The 22,970-nt window shown below is 41.1% G+C and overlaps 1 protein-coding gene across 1 annotated transcript; it reads right to left on the bottom strand.

Moving 5' to 3' along the window:
* Nucleotides 1-1,116: 1,116 nt before the first annotated feature.
* On the bottom strand, nt 1,117-10,630 carry LOC149289495 (coiled-coil domain-containing protein 124-like). The gene is made up of 4 exons (XM_089490548.1): nt 10,472-10,630; nt 2,917-3,085; nt 2,718-2,838; nt 1,117-1,318 (listed from the first exon to the last, which is right to left on the bottom strand). Exons 1-4 carry the CDS (start codon nt 10,628-10,630, stop codon nt 1,117-1,119), a joined length of 651 nt encoding a protein of 216 aa, XP_089346674.1.
* Nucleotides 10,631-22,970: the final 12,340 nt, after the last annotated feature.

Raw genomic sequence — 22,970 nt, 5'->3', positions numbered from 1 at the left:
ACCTGGGATGGCAGGGAAATGCTTTTACTTTAACTCTTTCCATGTCAAGATTTTTGGGAAGATACAGCACTAATGTTAGCACTTGCTCATATTAATATACTTTATTTTATTTTTTTGGACTTTTTTTTTACATTTTGCTTGAACTGGATGGTTCCTCTGATGCATAATTATTTTTAAATGTTAACACTTTTTTCCATATTTTTTTAAAATATTTAATCACATTGTGATTAGAAAGCTCATAGTTCTCTGGCAAACTTTTCCATTTTGCGAGTGGCAAAATCACTCGCAGTGGCGGTTGTGACCTGGGGTGAGTGTTCGGTCGATCGCCGATCATCAACATTGAGGCCTTAGGGCAACACCGTTTAAGTGAAGAAAGAGATCGTAGATCACTTTCTAAGCTTGTTTAATGAAATGACGTGCCAGGCACGTCATAGGTCATCACCTGACTGTTTTTGCGGGACGTGCCTGACCCGTCAATTGACGTTAAGGGGTTAAAAAATACATATTGATACCTTGTAATGTAATTCACTCCAACAGAGCTATATGACCTTTGACTCTGATGAAATTACAATGCTGGATCAGCATCTATAAATGTCTAGTTTGAAGGTCACTAACCTATAGAAGTAATTTGCTCAGCAGACATCATTAACCAAGAACATCACTTATGTTTGCAGAGAAAACAGCAAACAAAATAGCTAGAGGCAAGGTAGAAACAAACCAAGGTATAGAACACAATTAAACAATTGTTTACACTCAAATTTATTTAACTTGGGTGCATATTCTTAAATAATATCGATCTAACCATGGGTGAATAGGACAGACACTTTAAACCTTTTAACATCAGAGGGTGTGAAAGGCATTAACATATGGTAATTTACCAAACCATCATTGTTTTATTTAGTCAACTATATGGCACACAATAGTTCAAGCACCCTGAAGGTGCGTTATGAGATCCTACATTGGGACAACTGTTTTCTTCTTCTTCTTCAAAAAAAAAAGTGTCCACTCATGAACACCAGTACATTACAGTTTTCCTAGGAGTGTGTCCAGCTCCTGTGTCCTTTTTAAAGTCACCGGGAAAATGACTATTTGAGTGAATTGAAGATATGGGGGTTGTTAGACTGCATTGTAGGCATTGTGTTGCTGATTCATCGGATTCTCTGGAGACTTCATCCATTCCTTTTTAAGAAGTTGTTTAAGCTGGGAAAGACGCATATTTGGGTTCTCTTGCTTAAGCCGTGGCAGACTGATCTCCTCGTAGGCAGCGAAAGCAGCTTTCATCCGACGTTCTGGATGTCTGTCAAGCTCTTTACTTACACTGTTGGAAAGTAGCAATTTAGAGTCACAATTCTGCAGAATCCCCCCACCGATGCATTGTGAATAGGAACACCACAAAGCTATCATATGCAGTAAAGTGCATATGTTGCCTTGAGTTTCCCTTTACATTACTTTAATATGCATTCACTAAGTAAAAAAAGAAATCACTTACCTTCAGGAAAAGCTGCAGCCCTAGAATTACAGTGCAATACATCCTCCATGTTCTGACACTGTATGAGAAATCAGTGGGAATACTTTCCCTGCTTGTGCACAACAAGAAGCAGTATACATCTGGACAAATCTATTGGGGCACCAAATGAGTGTCCCTTTTAGGAAAATGTATGATTGATAGCTTTAAAAGGGAAATTATATTTCAAAATGTATTAAAACCCAATTGGGGAGTACAGAAGTTCTACCATTCTCCAACTCTGCTTCTATGTAATAGCTTCCAAACTTACCCTACAGTATTCAGTCATCTTAAATTTTGTAGCCAGCCTTGTGTGAGACATCAAATCACATACATACACATACATTGTTTTCTTTTCAATTTTTTTAATGATACAATATTAAAATATTGCATGTGCACTCAAACCCATTTAATGCTCAAATACTTACATGTTTACAATTAGGTTAAGGAATTGTAAACTTGAATCACACATTGCTTGAAAAGCAGCAACTTGAATGGTAAATTTGTAGCTCAATGTTGTTTGCTTTGTACAAACTCAAAGCAAGGTAGAAATCAATATTAACCTACCCAAACATTTGGCAAGCTGGCAACCCGAAGGATCATATTTTAGATTTAGGACAAGTCAGCCTTCCATTTTCTAGAAGTGGGTTACACACTAACATTCTTTCTAAAACATTATAGTAACATATGCTCAGTAGTCAAGAAGGTCTATTAAATTCATAATGTGGCTTATGATACTACTACTTACTAGTTACTTTTAAACCTACGTTTGGAAGTAGTTTTAAACCTATAGCTTGGGGAGACATCCAACATTTTTTTTGTTAGATAATCTTTCAGTAAAAGTACAGTTAAGTCAGAATTCCTTGACAGCTCACAAAACCACCACGGATAAATTGCAGTAGGCGACTGTGTGCACACATCTCTTTTTAGTGTTTAACGAAGGTGGAATGTTACCACTCATGTCTGCCTTAAGCTAAAGTGTGATCAGCATGCCAGACTTACTCCACTAGTACACATATGTTCTTCGGGACCTTCAGTACTAGTCAGGCAACTAGCAATTTCTATGGAAAACCTTAAATCTTTCCTCTGGCAGGTTTATTTCTCCTTTGATGCTAACTGCAGGGGCATGGGTGAGGCCATTAAAAAATGTATATTTAAGTGTGCACTTGTGTTATTTTGAATAAATACATTAAAGAATGTCTTTTTTTTTTACCTTAGTGCTGCAATGGCATCCTCCACCGTGCGTGCCTCCACTTCCCCTTCCTCTAGGACACGACGGTTCAGGTTTTCTTCCAAAGGCATTTGTAGTTGCGTTTTGGGGTTTTCGACAGTGCCTAGAAACATAGATTATTAGTCTTGATCCATTTGGGCTTGGTGTTGCTTCCCAGCCAGCATCTAAGTATTATACTTACTCTTATGCTCCCCTTCTTTGCGTAAAGTTTCTTCTATTTGTGCTCGAGTTACTTTGGAAGGTTCTGATTTTTGTGGCTTTCCCTTGACCTTGGCATCCTCTTCTTCTAGCAAGCGCTGGGCTTCCTTTTTTCTTTCCAGTTGCTCCAAGCGACGCTTCTCCTTCTCCTCCTGTTGAAGAGGAAGGTGGGGTGGTGAGACAAAGGAATGATAATTAAAACCTTGGTGCAAACATAACTGCAACCTGCATAACCAATTAACATTTTGTTTTGACACTTATATAAGTCAGAAGTGGATCTGTCATCTAAGGACTTATGCCTTACAGACCTGTACACTAAATAGGACTATGTACCTGTCAGCACTGCATTATACAAGCATCAGAAAAAAACATCTTTTACTTAAGCACTTAACTTCTAGTTAACCCCTTTCATTCCCCTATGGACGTACCGGTAAGTCCAAAAAAACGCACCCCAAGAATCCCCTATGGACGTACCGGTACGTCCTGCCCTTCTCCGTTTGACAGCCTGGACTCCCCCCTGACAGCAGAAGCCAGCATCGCTGGCTTTCTGCTGCCCGATATTATGTAACAGCTTCCAGCACGAATGCTGGAAAACTGTTACATTTTTAAACGCTGATCGCGCAATCCAGCATTCCCTTCCGGGTCACGTCACCCGGAAGGTCATCGGAGAACAGAATATCCCCTGCAGACACTGTGCTCTCTATGCAAGTCAGTGGGGGGATATCAGGGAGGAGAGCGAGAAATCATGTTTCTCACTCTTCTCTCATGCTGAAAAATGAAACGAAGAAAAAAAATGTTAGTAATTAAAAAAAAAAAAATCACTAAAATACAATAAAAACAATAAAGTGAGCTAAGTGATGTCATTTTGACATCACTGGCATTAACAACATGTTCAAGAGGTCCCCTTACAATTTTTAATAAATAAAAAAAAGATAATAAAAAACCCTTACATCCCATTGCCCTAACACAACATCTAAAAAGTATAACCCTCCTGCCCCCGCTCACAAACCCCCAAACCCGTTAAGCCATAAGCATAAAAATTCTACGAATAACGCACACCTCATAGTATGTACTCTATAAGTGCTGGGAAAGTATGGAAAATCTATATAAATTAGGTATTTCTTAAATCAGGACACCAGAATTGATAAACGTGGAGGGAATTTTCCATCACTTGAACTAATTTTGTGAGGATTCAGAGGGAAAATCTCTAAAAAAATTAAGTGTTTTTCTCTAGTTTTTACTAAATTTCTCAACTTAAATTTTCAGCTAATCATCTAACTATGGTATCAAAAGAAAGTTCTATCTCTCCTTCAAAAAACAATATATAGTTTACATGGGTAAACTATTCGCAGGAATGGAGAATAATCGCTGAACCGACATACCGCAAAAATGGCAAAATTGCTCTGGGACTTGATGTACCAAAAACCTCTGGGACAGAAGGGGTTAAACATGTCTCTGATATATTAGTAAATTTCGGATTGTTATTTGGGTGAGAAAAAGGGATATAACCTTGGGAAAGGAAATTGATTGTGGCACGCCGAGTTAAGAATCTCTAAGCTTTACATTAAGTATCTCCAAAACAATTCTAATGTGCAAAAAAAAAAAAGCTATAGTTTTAATTAAACAATTCAGTTGTGTTAAAAACTGTGATGACAATTCCTTTTAAAACATTCACATTTGCAACACTCTAGGCCTAAAAGGTTTAAACAAATAAAATATTCAGTATCAATCAAGGAAGAGCTGTACATCTAAGTGCTGTGTGGAGAGAGACAATTCCTAAATGAGGTGCTGGCAAATCTGTTCTGAGAGACATAGATCTCACCCTAGATAAAGGACAGGCACTAGGCCAGAAATGATGAACTCTGGATTCTGGTGGTGAGTCTAGTGTGAAAGGGAGTACTACAAAACTGTTACGTTTATTGCTAAACACAAACACGCCAAAACTTTAAAACAGTCTAGTTTCTTTACAAGAAAAAAACAATGTTGAATGAATTAATACAATACACTTTTGCTGCATGGATATCAGTGCTGTAGGTAGAAAACAAGATTGTGGTCTCATTGTCCTCTTCCTTCTGGCTGCCTGAACTGATAGCAGGAAGCATTCTTAAGTACACATTCTGGATATCAATTGGAGTTAGATGCTAAACACTAAAACTTGATTCCAATAGCATTTTACATGGAACTAGACTTAGGGTGTCCCTTAAAACAATTAAGTCAGTTATTAAGACACAAAAGGTGTATGCTATGGGTTCTTAAAAAGCATATGTGGGCTAAAGCCTTAATGCATTAAAATGTATACTGCGTTCAAACTACTAATCAGATTTTTTTTTCTTACAAACCAGAAAGTGTAATGCGGTTTATAACAATCAGTCAGCTTGAACCAGGCATAGGCATAAAAAGTGCTAGTCCACTAATTCTGCTGAAGATTTATGACTATATGTAGTATCACAAAACACCATTCCCAGTACTGAATTGGGTTAATAACCTTTATAGAAATAATTCTTTAATCATTTACAATTTTCACAACTTTCCAGGGAAAGCTGCTTCACATGGTATGTCAGTAGGTCTTTAGTGGCCTATAGGTTAGACCAGAACACAAACTGGCAGGTCTGGAGCCCTGGCCAGCTCAAAACATCAGGGACTTTCCACACTATCTTAAGGTCTTAAATCCCCATTGTATTTTCCCACCATGCAATCTCAATGGTCACTATTGACTGTGTGAGGATTCACCCTCCGGTATAACCTACTGTCCCTCCCAGCCTCCAGTCTGATCCAGTCTCTCTCTCATCCCATCATTAACCCACTCCAACCATCTGGTCTGCAAATGAAAAACTCCCAAACCTCTCACCCACCGTTCGGTCTGTGTAATGTGTTGTGTAATGTTAATGTAAAGTTTAATGTTTTTATTCTGTAGTTTGTAACACTGTTTGTTCATTGAATTATTTTAAACAAATTATTTTTTTATACCATTAATCGCTCGATTATGCGTGTTTACCTTTAGGCAACCATTATATACCAACTAGCAATAAGCAGGCTATGAGAACCACCAAGGAGAGATGCTAGGAATCCATGCTATAATCTTCCAACATGTCATAAGGTCCTTTTGCTCCTACAAAAAAGAGAATCACAGCACAGCAAGGAAACTTGCTGCAAGGAAACTTTATTCTCTTGTGAAACTAAGGTAATACAGCTTCTGTATCCTGGTGTCCAATTGCTATGTACAGTTAATAATGTGCCCTGTGCATTATTTATGTAGGTTCTATGGCTCTCTGATCAGGTGTTTAATAAAAAGTTCCTCTTTGAGAGGAAAGAGAGCTCTGACACAGGTAATCTAGTAAACCATGTTAAGGGCTGGGAAGAGAAAAAGAGGCAGATTGCCCTATCATTTACTAGACCACACAATGCACACACGTATTATAAAGAACGACACACGTATGTACAAGACTTACAGTAAAGATCTACTGATATGGAATTCATAACACTGTAGGTGCCAGAGTCAACGGTTAGAAAGAACCTTCTGGGCAATTTAGCTTATCACGTCAATGTTACAAGACAGAAACAACATTTGGGTTCTGTAGCTGGCGCTCAATTAAAAAAAAATATGCTTTTGCACAATGTTATGAAAGAGATTCGCAGAACAACTTCTGATGACTCTAAATGGCCACAAGAAGTCATTTTGCATAACAAAAAATGTTTGAATCCATGTGGAAATACTGATTATCTTGCTGCAGCTGTCTGTACAATCAAACTGCAAGCCATCATGTTAATTGTTATGTATAATGAAGTAGTAAGAAAGAGGAGACCCACTGAACATACAAGTTTCACATATCATGTGTCAGCCGCTTTGGAGGAAGGATAATGTAAGTGCACCAGGGTAAAAGGCACGATTTATGAGATTCACTTCAGGTGGCTGAAACTCACTACTGCTAATGTTACTTCTGAAGATTTACATGTTTACTTTGTGATACAAGTCTGGAAGACCTCCCAAGCTCTGAAAGGTAGCAAAGGGTCTCAAAGGGAGAGGAATTTGGAATGTTGTGACAATGCAGTGGACCCTGAATATGCTTAGTGTATCGATAAGGCTGCCAGTGATTTGGCATTTCTTAAAAAACATCACTAGCAACTCCCAAACTCTCTGAATACACGTAATCCATAAAGAGATTTGCACGCGCAAAAATGTCACCAAGCGACAGACAACCTGTCTGAAACTAAAGTGCCGTATTTGCTCGGTTATAAGACGACCCTCCAAAATCTTAATATTAATTTAAGAAAAAAGAAAAAGCCTGAATATAAGACAACCCTATAGGAAAAAGGTTTTACCAGTAAATGTTAATTCATGTAAGCTATTGATTGAGAAAAATATTTTGTTTTTATTTCCTTTTATTTTCCAACATGCCCTCCCCAGTTACGCACATCTGCCCCCAGGCTTGCCACTCTGCCCCAGAAATGCCTTATACCCCCCAAATGCCACTGTGCCCCATGATATGCCTTTTAACCCTCTAAATACCACTGTGCCCCATGATATGCCTTTTGACCTACTATGTGCCACTCTGCCTCCAGAAATGCCTTATACCCCTATATGCCACTCTGGCATTTAGGGGGTTAAAAGGCCTATTATGGGGCAGAGGGGCATATAGGGAGGTATAAGGCATTTCAGACGGCAGAGTGGCGTATAGAGGGTTAAAAGACATTTCTGGAGGCAGAGTGGCATTAAGGGGGTTAAAAGGCATTTCATAGAGAACTCTGCCTCCAGAAATGCCTTATGCCCCCCATTTAACACTCCCCCCCCAAAACTTACCGGTGCTTCTGATTCCCTGGTGCGTAGTCGGGGCAGCAGGTAGACGGCTAAGCGATTCGCGTAGGCAACTTCCGCTGCAGTCGGAAGGAGGTGCGGTTAGCAGCGGGGGTTGTCTGCGTCCATCGCGCAGACCTTCCCCAACTGTCAGAGAGAATTCCCTGCATAGGTGCGGGAACTCTCCTCACTGACAGCTTTTTCGAGCAAATACGGTACTCAACTAAAAGTTCTTTACGCACGGGTTAAAATGCAATTACTTTCCCAGAATTTTGTATTTGTAGCATTTTCTCTCCTGCCTCTGGGTTTGGTATCTTAATTCTGCACTAGCAGTACCCTAAAAAGCCATGAAAACAAAAACAAACAAAAAAAATGAAAAGGATGGAGGGAAGACCCAGCAAATTAAACTTTTAGATTGCTATTGCCAGAAGAAAGATGATATTGGAGTATAGTTTTGAATTACTTGACTGTAGGGTTTTTGAATCGCACATAGCAGTGCATTAGCCATCAAGAGCTACTTATATTTCAGGCTTGATGCAGCTAATAAAAACAAACAAAAACCCTTACTTGGCCTAGAGCAACTGCTTGTGCCCCAGTTTCTTTAAAACTGAATGCCAAGTAACACGGTCCATTACCAGTTAGAAGGGACTCCAAATATCCCACTACATAGACAATATGGTGTTAGGAATATAGAAAGAATAATGATCTGTTAACTCTAAACATACCAGAAATACGTCGGAAGCTGGGGGGCTAAATTGTAAAAATAAAATAAAAAATAGGTATATGTGGTTAATAGACAGTGGTTAAAGCAAGGCTCAACAATCTAAAGGGGCCAAGTTACCATGGTGACTAGAAATTGCTTCCTGGCACCTAGGGTTTTACCTGCTGAACACACTAAAAAGCTTCAAGCATTTTGTTGCTGGCACCAACATTTGTTGAGTCCTGCATTACTGAAGACAATAATGTGCATACAGGATCATTCTGAAAATGAGGTTTCAGAAACAAACCAAAAAAACCCAACAGACAGACTAGATAGAGGCACTGCATAAGAATCCATGTGAACATGAAGTTTAAACCTTTAACTAGACAGTCAAATTTCCCAGGCAGTCCCGCTGCTGAAGAGGAATTCATATTAAGAGAATACATTAAACTGCATTTTCAGTACAACAAAATATAAATCAAATTAAAAAATAACACTTCAATGAGAGTTAGAAACTGCAGCTGCCCTCCCTCCTCTGTGGTCCTACAATCCTTGCCACCAACAGACTTCTGCCTGCAGTGTTTGCTGAGCCAGCTCTGGAACTGACTGGAGGTATGCTAAATAGCTGGAGGCTGGATTAAACAGACAGGGCTTTCCCTTTGCACATAAATTGAAACGTCAAGACGGGGCTAAGAAATATCTGAAGACTTTTCAAAGGTTTTACGGACTGATGAGATGAGTGACTCTTGATGGTCCAGATGAATGGGCCATCACTCCTGTCTAAAACGGTACTTTTTTTAATATACTTACATATTAATTTATTTTATTTTCTTTGGTTAAAACAAAATATTACAATTTAATTCTAGTACTTCTCCAGTGGAAGGCAGTAATGTCCAATTGAAGTGAGCTCCTTTAGAATGGGACACATAAGATAGACATCTATCCCCTCTAGTGGACATTTAGAATACTACAATATAATAAACATTTAAAACTAAGGCTGTGTGAAATTTTAAGGTGCCGTTCAAATTTTATTGCTGAACGTATCAGTTGTAACTAAACGTTTAAAATGTGAAAACACCATTCCTAGTACCAGCAAATGCCAAACTTTTTCTAAAAAGAAACGTAAATGGAACAGTACCACATTGAATTCTCAACTGAAAATGTAGTTACAGATTTGAATTTAAGGTGTTTACAAAAACTACATAAAAAAAACTCGGATTTGCATTTGTTTTATATGTTTTTCTGTGTTAGCCTTATTATGGGAAAAGATGGGTAGAATCACATATACTTTTAAGGCCCTGGGTATCTGATGATCAAAAAGGTCTCTTGAGGTACGTATGCGACTTTACATTTTGTACTATAAAGATGTTAGCCACTAAAAGGTACAACTACTTCCACAAAAAAATACCTATTTCAGCTCAGCATTATAGAAACACACAAGCTTCTGGCAATATTTTTTTTTGTTCGCAACATCCCTGGGCTAAGTCACTTTAATTTACCTTTTTGCTAGGCAACAAACGTATAAATCCTTTAGCAATAAAGAATTAAACAATGGCACAGAGTCATTGGTCACTGCTCCACATTTAGATGGTGCAATGCATTCTTCCCCTAGAGCCTAGGTAGAGAATAGGCATGATAACTCGTGAGCTAGACAGGGTAACGCGGCGTGTCAATAAAAGCGTGTCGTGTTCCACATGAAGTCCTATGCAGGGCATTACTGGCAGCAGATACTTCCATATTTAAATATATTAAGTATGTTCCCCAAGCTCCAATTGCCAGAGTGGGTGCATCTGAACAGTATGTATTGGGAGCATGTAAATGCGCTCCGAATACCTGGGCATGCTCACAGGAATTGATGCATATCCAGTGTTGAGGTCTGATATTAGGAAGCAGCCCGTAGGAAAATATACAATTGGCCATGACTGCGAAATATCAAGGCCAAATGTAGGTCTATGCATCTCTCATGATGCTCAGTTAACATCTTGGGTTGCTAAATATTGCAAAACGTAGTTTTATAGCTAAGCCGTTTTCTAATCCCTTTGGTACCTTCCTCTGTTCCTTGCGTAGAACATGTTTGTCATCCTCTTTCCAGAATGCGTCTTCCAGATCCTGTTTGCGTTTTGCATCCGCCACAGCCTTTGCCTCGGCCTTACGGGCACGGGCTGTGGCTGACTTGCTGTTCTCGCCCTGGAACTTTTTGGGCATCCCTCAGCTACAATAAAATGGAAAAGAAAATCTTTATTAATGATAGTTAGTGGCAAAACAGTTGACAAAAGCTTCTGTACGGATTTCATTTTTTTTTGTTACATAATGTGACACATTAATGTTGTCATGCTTATGCTGACAAATGTGTGTTTTGTTGTGGGCTGGGTTTACCTGACGTTCTCATGTTTCTTATCTCCAATGGACGATTAGGTTTATGAGGTAAGTATTTGTAACAAATTACAATGAGATATTTGTTTCATTTATTCATGAAAAGGGGAGTTTTCAGGAGTGCTGTCTCAACTCTCTCACTTCACTATTCATTGTAGGAGAAGAGAAAGGCTTGCTGAGGTTGCACCTTCATAATACATAGTGAAGTAAAATAATGGCAAACCACATCTCTCCTGTCAACTCTCCCTTTATTGTACTGATCCCAAAGAATGATGGCATTCTTTAACATTATATATATTTTCATAGCATCATTTGAAAAATGATCAAACACACACTGTGACAGAGTCTCTATCTTTTTATGCTATTCTATTTGTGAGGCATTAAAAAAGGACTACAAAATTCGAAGGATGCGGAACGCAAACTGCAAACATAAGCATAAGTCCAAGGACTTGCCGGAATTTTTTACATTTTTCTTTTAGAGGGGCTGTCACCATATGTAAGCCCCCTAAGATATTACATCATTCTGCCAGAACCCCCCCTTTTGCCCCCCCCCCCCAGGCAAGTCCTCTAAACAGGCTTGCTAACTCCCCAGCCCCACCTACGGTATATTCATCACCGCTTAGGTTTTCACCACTATTCTACCCACTGTTGTTTCTTCAATATATCATACTGTCTGATACTCCAGCCCTTCGTATTAATTCCCCTACTTACAATAACTTACCCACAGTGTAAGCCCTGACCACAAACAAATATATTTGGGTAAAACCAGCTGTATTAAGATGCTTTACTGCGTTCATATGATATCTTAAAAATAGTCTAATTGGGTGTGTGTGAATGTAGAGAAAAAAAAATCTCTCCTTGTGAAAAAAACCTGTGAAAAAGAAAAAAATCACTGAGTTGAAATTGCATTGCCTACCCTAGGTCATATTCACACACACCTGCCATTAAGGAACACAGCACAGACTGCTTATATTGGGTTTATGAAAGTAAAATAGTTGCCCATTCCCTGTTACTTCGAGAACCGACAGCTTAGCAAACCCACCCTCTCCTTACCAAATCCAATATGTGCTGCATTATGAAACGGAATCTTTCCGAAAGGCTGACCTACTACAAGGTAGACTATATTTACCAGATCATCACTCACCATCAGTTTCCTATAAGGCGCGCGCAACAACCACAGCCTCCCGTACGCATGCCAGGAGCTCATAGATGACGTCAGACGTTCACTTCGTAAATTACGCCTACAAGAACGGGATGTGGTAAGGTCCAAGAAGGTCCTTCTGTCTGTGTTCTGTGTCACTTGTGTACAGTAGTGCGTGCTGAAAAAGGGCACCGCTCTTAAAACGACAGTTTCGTCTGTGTGTGAGAGGTTATGAAGTTCTTAGTGAGACTTGCTTATACGCTTCTTTTTATTTCATTCCTTTTTTTAACGTTAAAGCTCGAAAGGCAGATAACTGCGCTTATAAGCACTCTTATTGACCCTATTAAGCACCAGGGATTTTCTTGGATCAATGACCTTAGCAGTTTTTCCCATTTTTTTATGTGATAGTTTAACCCCTTCCTGACAATGGCTGTTTTAACATGTCTGTTGTGCTTGTGTTTAGATGCTATTTTCTTCTTTCTCATTTACTGTACCCACAAAAGTTATATATTTTTTGAGGACAATAATGGATTTCTATAGATACCATTATTTAACCCCTTGGCTGCTAAGCCATTTCCCACCCTGGTGCTAAACTGGTTTTCGGCATTTTGGTGCATCTCACGTTTAAAAGTAAATTTCTTGGGAATAAACTATACAAACCATATATTGTTTTTTTTCAGCACACCCAGATTCCAAATATACCATTTTTATATGTGTATGTCTCATTAGGTTTGCAAAACAAAGCCAAAAATGGGAAAAAAGTGTAATTTTTCACTTCCGACTCAATAAAAACTAGTTTGTAATGTTATTTTTCTAAACTCTAATATCAAAAGCTGTGTTGCTAAATATTTGTAGTAGGTAACCGGTCTAAAATAAACAGAAATTGAGAACAGTAGACTGTGTTTTTCTAATATTTTATAGCTAAAAGTTAAATTTATTAGACTATCACAAAAGTGACATAAATTACATTTAATGCATGGCTGCCGTCAATTAAACAGCTCTAGCTGCCCGGGATGTTAAAATATGCCAACAAAACTATATATTTTTAGAAACTACACCCCCAGCTTCAGCAAATGAGGTCTTAGTTGTATTTGTATCACAAATCTGACGTGCACAACAAATAAGTGAATATCACACTTCTAAAAATAAAAAAAAATTAAATTAAAAGCGACAAGTTCATTTGTGTCTTGCGCAGTCTTATGCTACGAATACATGCAGCCCCTCATTTGATGCACCAAGGGGTGTAGTTTCTGAAAATATATACTTTATGTACCATAATTTAACTTTCCAGCTGTCTAGAGCTGTCTAAATGCAGGCATCACCCCTAAATGTTTTAAGACAATTTTTTAACAAGATTCTCCAATCTGCCATAGCCAATGTTACCACAGTGATCATATTGTTCTGTCCCCACATGAAGGCGAATGAAGGTGTAACTGGTAGTGGCTGTGTGACTTTCCTACCTTCGTGTCCAAGCAGTGGAGCAGACAGGACCGGCAAAAGCTCAGGTTAGACGGATACACGTAGACACGGAGATTTGAATCAATGTGGGTTTATTTGACCCAAGTCAAACACAAACAATGATACTGAAACCTTGGTGTTGTCTGTTAATATCTTTCCTAAAGCTATCTGCTGGTCAAAAAACTGATGCCTTACGTGCCCGAGAGATGAATGTCCAGTCACACAGAAAGCAGATCCCTCTCATAAGGGTTGCAGGAAGTGACATGGACCCAGGCTCCTGAAAACACGCCCAACTTTATTAACAAGAACAGAGGCGTGCAGCATACGAATTCTGGCCAGCAGGTGGCAGCAAAACAACAATACATATAAACAACATGGTGATGGAAGAAGTGACAATATGGTGGACATTAAATAAATACAGTCCAGAGGACAGCACACTCCCCGTCTGAAATTCCCGAGGGAATTTCACTATGACTAATGTCCAAAAAATATATGGAACAAACCTGTAACAAACATGTTAGAATAAAACATTACAAGATAGTCCTGTTTCAAACTTGGAATGGAGAAGATCCACAAAATTCAAGTTCAGTTCTGTTTATCCTGCAGGGATGTTCTCGATGGGTAGTATCAGAATAAGTTCGTTAATTGGCCTTGCAAACGTCTTATGCTCACCCTTTCTGAAGATATTCAATTCCACCTTCCGGACCCTGCCATCTTTGCTAGGAAAAACCTTTGTAATAAGTCCCATAGGCCAGTGAATCCGTTCGGTTTGTTGCTCCTTCATCAACACGAGGTCTCCTTCTTTCAAGTTTGGTTTGTGGTGTTGCCATTTTCTTCTTCCTTGAAGAATCACAAGATACTCCTTTCGCCACCTGTTCCAGAAGTAATCCGCTAGGTATTGTACACGTTTCCATTGTTTCTGGTAGATGTTCGCATGGGTAAATTCTTTACTAGGTATTAGCGTATTCTCCGTTTTTTGGGTAAGGAGAATAGCCGGAGTCAGTATAGTTGGTGTTTCAGGATCCATAGACACTGGCACAAGTGGTCTTGAATTGATTATGGCTGAAACTTCAGCGAGAAGGGTGACTAGGGTCTCATGTGTGAGCCTTGAAGAGTTTACATCCATTAACATAGAATTCAAGATGCTGCGTGAGATCCCGATCATCCTCTCCCAGGAGCCCCCCATGTGGGAACTATGAGGAGGATTGAAAATCCAAGTGCAACCTTTCTCTGCTAACTGATCTTGAATGGGCTTGGTATCGATGTTCAGTTCTTTACTTGCTCCGATGAAGTTGCTTCCGTGGTCAGACCTCAACTGTTTCGCTGGTCCTCTGATTGCGAAGAACCGTCTTAAGGCATTAATAAGGCTGGATGTGTCCATGGATTCTATTACCTCTATGTGAACGGCCCGCACACTCATGCAAGTGAATAGTACAGCCCAACGTTTACTGTTTGCGTGACCGCCGCGGGTCTTGCGTGCAGACACCATCCATGGCCCAAAAATGTCTAGGCCAACGTAGGTGAATGGTGGCTCTGTACATAGTCTATCCACAGGTAAGTCAGCCATTTGTTGGTGTAGTTGTTTTCCTCTTGCTTTACGACAGTGCACACAGTCGTGCAGTATTTGGGCCACACGTTTTTTCATACCTATAATCCAAAGGCCTGCAGACCGTAACCTGCCCTCAGAGATTTGTCTGCCTTGGTGTTCAGCCTTTTCGTGATGGTGTCGGATCAGCAAGACAGTGATATGATGTTTGCTGGGAATGATGAGAGGATTTTGTTCTGCAACTCCTAGGTGGGCTTGATTCAAACGACCACCGACTCTCAGCAAGCCAGAACCGTCCATAACTGGATTTAAATTGGCAAGAGGGCCTTTTATTGGAATCCGCTGTTTGTTGTACAAGCACTTCCATTCTACGTTGAATTCTTCCTGCTGGACATGGCGTATTATGAGGGACTCACTATGAGAGATATCTTCAGCAGAGAGGGGTTTATGACAGACATGCCAACCAAGACAATCTTTATCTCCTTGAGTACTGTGATAACATCTCGCAATGTGCACTAACCGAGCGATAGTTCTAACGAGTCTCATCCAACGGGAGAAACGCTTGAAGCGCTGACAACCGAGGCTGGAGGTTTGCTTTATTCCAGTAACTAATGCACTAACTTCAGCGCGGATTTCTGGATCATTATCCGGATCCTGGATGCTGAAAACTTCCTGTACACATTCGTCCCTCTGTCTCAACAGAAACTCCGGACCTGTAAGCCAAGAAGAGTTAATAAAGGAACCTATAGACATCGGCCTAGTGGCGTGGTCTGCTGGATTAAAGTTGGATGGCACATAGTGCCATTGTTCAGGTTTTGAAGACCTCCTGATTCTCTCTATGCGGTTACTGACGTACACATAAAATCGTTTAGTCCGATTATAAATGTAACCTAAAACGACCTTACTGTCCGTGTAATACTGGACCTCTTCTATGTCGACACCCAGTTCTTGTTGTATGAAGTCTGCAATCTCCACTGCTAACACAGTCCCACAGAGTTCAAGTCTGGGAATAGTACGATCAGGCTTGGGAGCCAATTTAGCCTTACCAAAGACGAATCCAATGTGGCTTTGATTGTTGGGTTCTGTCACCTTCAGATAGGCAACCGCTGCTATGGCTTCCGTGGAGGCGTCTGAGAACACGTGGAGTTCTTTCTTTATGCTAGAGGTAGATGAGGTTTTGACATAGCATCTCGGGATGTGGATCTCATCCAAGGCACACAAACATTGTTTCCAGGCTTCCCATTTTTGCTCTTTATCAGAAGGAAGTGGGGTATCCCAATCCTTGACGGTTTCAGAAAGCTGTCTCAGTAGGGATCTACCTTGTATGGTGATGGGCGCTACAAATCCCAGCGGATCAAATAGGCTGTTCACCACTGATAGGACACCACGTTTTGTGAATGGCTTGTCTGTACAACTTATTTGAAAACCGAAGGAGTCGGCCGAGAGATCCCACCTGAGGCCCAAGCTCCTCTGCACAGGTGGACTGTCCAGTCCCAGGTTAATGTCCTTGAATCCAGGTGCATGATCACCTGACTCGAAGGCTCTCATTACGGCCAGGCTGTTTGAAGCAATTTTGTGTAGTCTAAGTTTAGCTTGGTACAACATTTTTTGAGTCCTCTTGAGCAGACTGATAGCCGCTTCTTCAGTCGGTAGTGATTTGAGTCCGTCATCTACGTAGAAGTCCTTTTCTACAAAGTCTCTCGCGTCTGCACCATACTCGGACTCTCCTTCTAACGCAGTTCTCCGAAGGCCGTAAGTTGCTACTGCAGGTGAAGGGCTGTTTCCAAATACATGCACCCTCATTCGATACTCCACCATCTTTGCGTTGGTGTCGTTGTCCTTGTACCACAGAAACCTGAGGAAATTACGGTGATCCTCTCTGACTACGAAACAGTGGAACATCTGTTCAATGTCGGCAGTGATGGCAACAGGCTCTTTCCTGAACCTCATCAGCACTCCTACTAAGTTATTTGTCAGATTGGGACCTGTGAGAAGAACATCATTTAGAGATACACCTTGATGTTTGGCGCTTGAATCAAAAACGACCCTAATTTGATTAGGTTTCCGTGGATGATACACTCCGAATGAAGGCAAGTACCAGCACTCTTCGTTCTTCCTTAAGGATGGAGCTATTTCTGCGTGGTTGTTACGGAATATTTTATCCATAAAGGCGACAATGTGTTTTCTCATTTCAGGCTTGCTGTTCATGGTACGCTGAAGAGAGTTAAATCTAGACAGAGCTTGTTCCAGATTGTTAGGGAGTCTTAGCCTGGTAGCTCGGAAGGGTAATGGAGAAACCCAGTGATTGGTTTCGTCTTTAAAGGACTCGCTGTCCATTATCTTGACAAATTCTCTGTCCTCTACTGACAAGGCTACTTTATCGTCGTTCTTGGTTGTGTGAAAAACTGATCTCCCCAAGTCGTCGGCAAAGAAGGGAGAAATGATGTCAGGTTGCTGTATGAGGTCTGGAGACTTCTCTTTAACTTCATAGTGATGAGGACACGGCTTAATGCTAGTTGCGCGTCCATCTACACGCACATAAGTCTTGAAGGAGTCAATTCCTGGTTGATCTAAGCATACGTTCCCTATGACTACCCATCCCAAGTCCAGTCTCTGGGCGTATGGCGCATAGTCGGGACCATTACATTGTTGACGTACCTTGTGTACCCTTAGATTGTCTCTGCCGAGCAGGAGTAGAATCTCGGCGTTGATGTCCATAGGTGGGATAAGGCTGGCTATGTGCCTTAGGTGTGGTTGGTGAAATGCAGCTTCTGGGGTAGGAATCTCATCCCTATGGTTGGGTATTTGGTCGCATTCGATCAGCGTCGGTAGGGGTATTTCGGTATCCCCATTGATAGGAGAAGCAATGAATCCTTGTGCCCTTCTGCCGCTAGTCTCTATGCGGCCCGAGCAGGTGTTTAAGGTGTAGGGTTCTGATGGTCCTTTGATTCCAAAGGCTTCAAAGAATTTAGGTCCCGCTAGGGACCGGTTACTTTGGTCGTCGATGATGGCATACATTCTTACTGCCTTTTCTGGTTGTCCATCTGGGTAAACCTTGATTAGGCATAGTCGGGCACAACATTTCTCTCTCTGACTCTCCCCACATACTTCCAAGCATGAGCAGGAAACAGCTGTGGTGGTGTTGGCGTGATTCTGGGGCTCCCCGCCATGACTTGGAGCGGGACTAATGGCGACTGCAGCCGGTGAGTCTCTGGCGAGTGGGGTTGGATGCATAGCTGAGGTATGTCTTTCGCTATGACACTCTTCACACTTGATGGCAGATTTACAGTCCTTAGCCATGTGCTCCACTGAAGCGCAGCATCTGAAACATACCCCAAGCTCGGTGAGGACTTTCTTGCGCTCCTGTATGGTTTTGGATCTAAACCCTCTGCATTTGTTCAATGAGTGTGGTTTTTTATGAATGGGACATTCACGATTGAAGGACTTGTCTCCTAATGAGGTAGTGTACTGTTTTCCCATGGGTACTGCAGGTGATGGTAGGTTAGTCTTTCTAACGCTCACGCTGCTCTTAAAGTCTCTGTGTTTATGCATGACACTTTCATACCTTGATGATGACGTCGCTGAGGCTATAGTGTTGGACTCCAGGAAGTCAAGGCTGGGGTCATTCCTCATTTGGGACTGTTCATCGATGAACTTACAGAAATGAATAAATGGGGGAAAGGTGACATCATGCGCTCTTTTGTACCTTGAGACTGACGCTGCCCACTTCTCTTGCAGACTGTATGGTAGCTTCACAACAATTGGGTTCACTCCATGCGCTGTATCCAAGTAGCACAGCCCAGTCAAACGAGGGTCTTTTTTGGCTAGCTCCAGTTCCATGAGCAGATCACTTAAGTCCTGAAGCTTATGGACTTCCTTGAGATTGATCTTTGGGATGTTTTGCAGTCTCTGGAATAGGGCCTTCTCTATCGCTTCTGCACTACCAAAGGTACGTTCAAGTCTCTGCCAGGCGGCAGCGAGACCTGCTTCTGCTTGTCCCACATAGACAGTTCTGAGGCTCTTGATACGATTTGTAGAGCTTGGGCCCAACCATCTGATCATGAGGTCAAGTTCTTGCTCTACGGTTAGGTTGAGGTTGGCAATGGCGGCTTTGAAGGTTGCTTTCCAGGCTCTATAGCTCTCTGCACGGTCATCGAACTTTGAAAGACTGGTGTTGATTAGCTCTCTGCTCACCATAAACCTAGCGAACTCAGACATATCTGATTTCTCACCGCTTGTTGCCATGACAACTTGTGATGCCCCTGGGGCGTATGGGCTGCTTGGCGTGAAAGGGTGAGATGCTACCGGGTAAAATGATGTTGCTGCAGGGTTGAGCTGTGGTTTAGCCTCTGTAGATTCTGATGACTGCTGCTTGAGCTGTGGAGGTAGGCCAGAAAACACCTGATCTTGCTGTAATAACTGTCCTTGAGTGGGCACATCCGGGTGACGGTTATTAGCTTGCTCGGGTGCTGTGGGTGGCACTAGCACCGTAGGAAAAGCTGGTTCGGAGGTTTCAGTGTTGTCGGCTTGTACAGTACTGGAAATAGGGGGTGACACGGGTAACTGTTTCAGCACATAGTCACTGGTGCGATCGACTGGATCGTCCATTTCCTGTGGTAGTGAGCAGACTGGATCAAGACCTTGGCTCAATGCTTGCTCATGTATTCTTACTTCGGCTAACGCAATTTCCTCATCCATCTCTGATTCAAAAATCTTTATCCGAGCCTCTGCTTCTGCTTCTACCCTCTTGGCCTCTGCTTCTGCCCCAGCTCTCTTGGCCTCTGCTTCTGCCTTTGCAAGAGCTGTTTTCTCAATGAAGGTACGTCTCGCCTTGGATTGTTCTGCATTTATGCGGGCCTCTAGTATTCTGTCACTCATGGCTGAGCTTCTAGAGCGCGATGATCTGTATGACCGAGAGGAATGTTTAGATGAATTTGATCTGTGTGATCTAGTTTCTTGCATATGAGAGATATGGAGTTCCGCTTTATCTTTAACATCCTGCACCATGGCGTCTCTTTCTCTGTCTAATGATTCTGCCTTGCTCAGTTCTGATGAGGCTTCATCGATATTAGAGTCTTTTAGAAAGGTTATATACCTTGTAGATAGTCCCTTGTATCTTTCATAAGCTGTGTTCAGCCGTCCAATGGCGACTTGTAACCTGGCAGCACCACCTGAGGAGGATTTAAGTCCTGACATGAGGGAGGAAACCCGTTCCCATTGCTCTTCCAGGTTATCACATAGCTCATCTTTCATGGTGTGATAGTTTTCAATGACCTTTATCGTCGGTTTAAGAGAGCGTTTCGGTCGTGCGTCTTGATCTGCTGGAAGCGTGGGCTCTGCTTCCTGCTCTTCATAATTACCATTATCAGGTTGCATTTGTTTTGTTTTATCACTGGGGAACTCAGCAAGGTCCTTTTCGGCCATTTTGATTTAAGGTGCGCTATCTCTTTAAGAAAATAAACTTTTGAATTGGGGGCTGAAAATCGCTGCACGGTTCCTATAGGGCACCTGATAAGCTTCCTAAGGTGTTTTGAGTGAATTGCTGGGGTTTTGGAGTTGTGGAGGACTTCCAGGCGAGGGAGTAGATACTGCAGATGCACGTTGATTCCCCTAGGCTTGTCCAGACATGTTCAGTGGCTGGGCAGATTTGCTGCACGTGAGCCTGTTGCTAGGGAGATTCCTGAGTGTGGTACTGGTCACTAAGGCAGTTTTTTGACTGTTCTGTCCCCACATGAAGGCGAATGAAGGTGTAACTGGTAGTGGCTGTGTGACTTTCCTACCTTCGTGTCCAAGCAGTGGAGCAGACAGGACCGGCAAAAGCTCAGGTTAGACGGATACACGTAGACACGGAGATTTGAATCAATGTGGGTTTATTTGACCCAAGTCAAACACAAACAATGATACTGAAACCTTGGTGTTGTCTGTTAATATCTTTCCTAAAGCTATCTGCTGGTCAAAAAACTGATGCCTTACGTGCCCGAGAGATGAATGTCCAGTCACACAGAAAGCAGATCCCTCTCATAAGGGTTGCAGGAAGTGACATGGACCCAGGCTCCTGAAAACACGCCCAACTTTATTAACAAGAACAGAGGCGTGCAGCATACGAATTCTGGCCAGCAGGTGGCAGCAAAACAACAATACATATAAACAACATGGTGATGGAAGAAGTGACAATATGGTGGACATTAAATAAATACAGTCCAGAGGACAGCACACATATAGCTATGAAAAAGTCACATTCCCTTTTTAAAAATGGCCGATACTAAATTTTAACCCCCAGAGGAAGAGGAAGGCAACTTTTGAAATCATGATGAACTGTAAATATTATTAAAATCAGCCATTTAGCCTGTGCGGTACGTGAGTAACCATCTCATCACTGGAGCGCCTTGCATTTTTACTGCAAAACTTATTTTTGCTGTAAAAGTGATTTTTTTCTCCCTTTACCATCATTTCTTTGGGATTGTAAGGGGAAAGAATGGTGTGTGCTTCTGTGAGTGAATGTACGGATAGTATGGTGTGTGCTTCTGCGAGTGAATGGAGACATGAAAGGCGTGTGAATGGTCAGTAGTTAGGGTGAAGCCTTGACGTGGCATTACTGCTCACGTAAGAAGTTAAATTATGGCACATAAAGTACACATTTCAAGAAACTACACCCCTTGGAGCTTCAAATGAGGGGTTACATGTATTTCTAGGACAAAAGTTGAGTGCACAAATAATGATGGAATATGTCGCTTTGGCTAGAAAATGTTTTTTTCTAACCATAGCGACATGTTCATTTGTGTCTTGCGCACTCCAGGTTTGTACTAGAAACACATGCAGCCCCTCATTTGATGCACCAAGGGGTGTAGTTTTTGCAAATGTGTACTTTTTGTGCAAAATCACTTAAATGCTTCACAAACACAAAAAAAATGTAGCATACATCTGTTATATGATAAAGCATGTGTATGACCCACTTTTACATTTTGGCATGCTTTGTGTTCACATAACCTGGTGTGTAAAATACAATTGACTGTTATGTCTTTATTATGCATAGTGATTGTTAACTTCTTCATTGCTTTCTGCAAATGTTATTATTTATTATATTCTGCTAGTATTACGACCATTGACTATTAGTTTCTCCAGTGCTTTCTCCTAAGTTTAGTGATTGGGTAATACGTTCTTTTAAGTATTAATATTAGTTATGAACAGTGTTCCCTCTAAGCTGTGCACTTGTGCGCGCGCACATAGCATTTTTAGAGAGCGCACATGTCCAAAAATTGTGCACACAACAGTTTTTCCCAATAAAAAAAATATATATTATTTTTTTTTATACTTTATGTGGCGCGGATATCGTGTGCACAAAATTTTGGCTCTGGGAAAATTTTTGCACAAGAGAAATTTTCTGCGCACGCCACCTAAGAAAAATTAGATGGAACATTGGTTATGAATACAATATACAAAGTCCTCCCTGATTAATCAACAGGCACGAAGAAGGCCATTTGGTTGATGTTCAAGAAACAAACATTTTTTCTCTCTGGATCCATGCATTTAGTTATTTAAGGTTATCTGTCTCACTGTTATTTTTTTAATACAGGCCTTTACATACAGTTTTAAAGCCATCATGGGACATGTTTTCATATTTAGAATTATTACCACTCGATCTCAAAGCCCCATTAGAAAAATGTTTCCTTCCACCATAATAGACCTCCCCAGTGCAACAGAGTTGTTTTTATAATATTGTTCTCAATGTGGCTCTATGCCTACCTTAGGTGACACTTATCTTGCAATATGCCTTGCACCTGTCCTTTCCGTTAAAGGAAAAAAATGAAATAAAATATATTGTCCTTAAATGTTTTATACTGTGCATTCACAGCATACTCTTTTGGTTTACATGTACTGTTTCTTTGAACAAATACTACAATAATACTAAATAATCCATAGACTTGTTAAGAAATGGAATGTTGTGTGCATTTGGACCATTACATACTGGTTTATACTAAGCAAAATTCAGCCTTTTGTCCTTTTGATTCAGTTATTGTGTCAGTGCC

The sequence above is a fragment of the Sceloporus occidentalis genome, unplaced genomic scaffold (assembly GCF_023333645.1).
Source record: "Sceloporus occidentalis isolate IW3139 unplaced genomic scaffold, rSceOcc1.0.p SCAF_45, whole genome shotgun sequence".
Classification (NCBI taxonomy): domain Eukaryota; kingdom Metazoa; phylum Chordata; class Lepidosauria; order Squamata; family Phrynosomatidae; genus Sceloporus; species Sceloporus occidentalis.
Note: the sequence above shows the minus strand (reverse complement) of the source record. Positions and strands in the feature narration are given on the sequence as shown.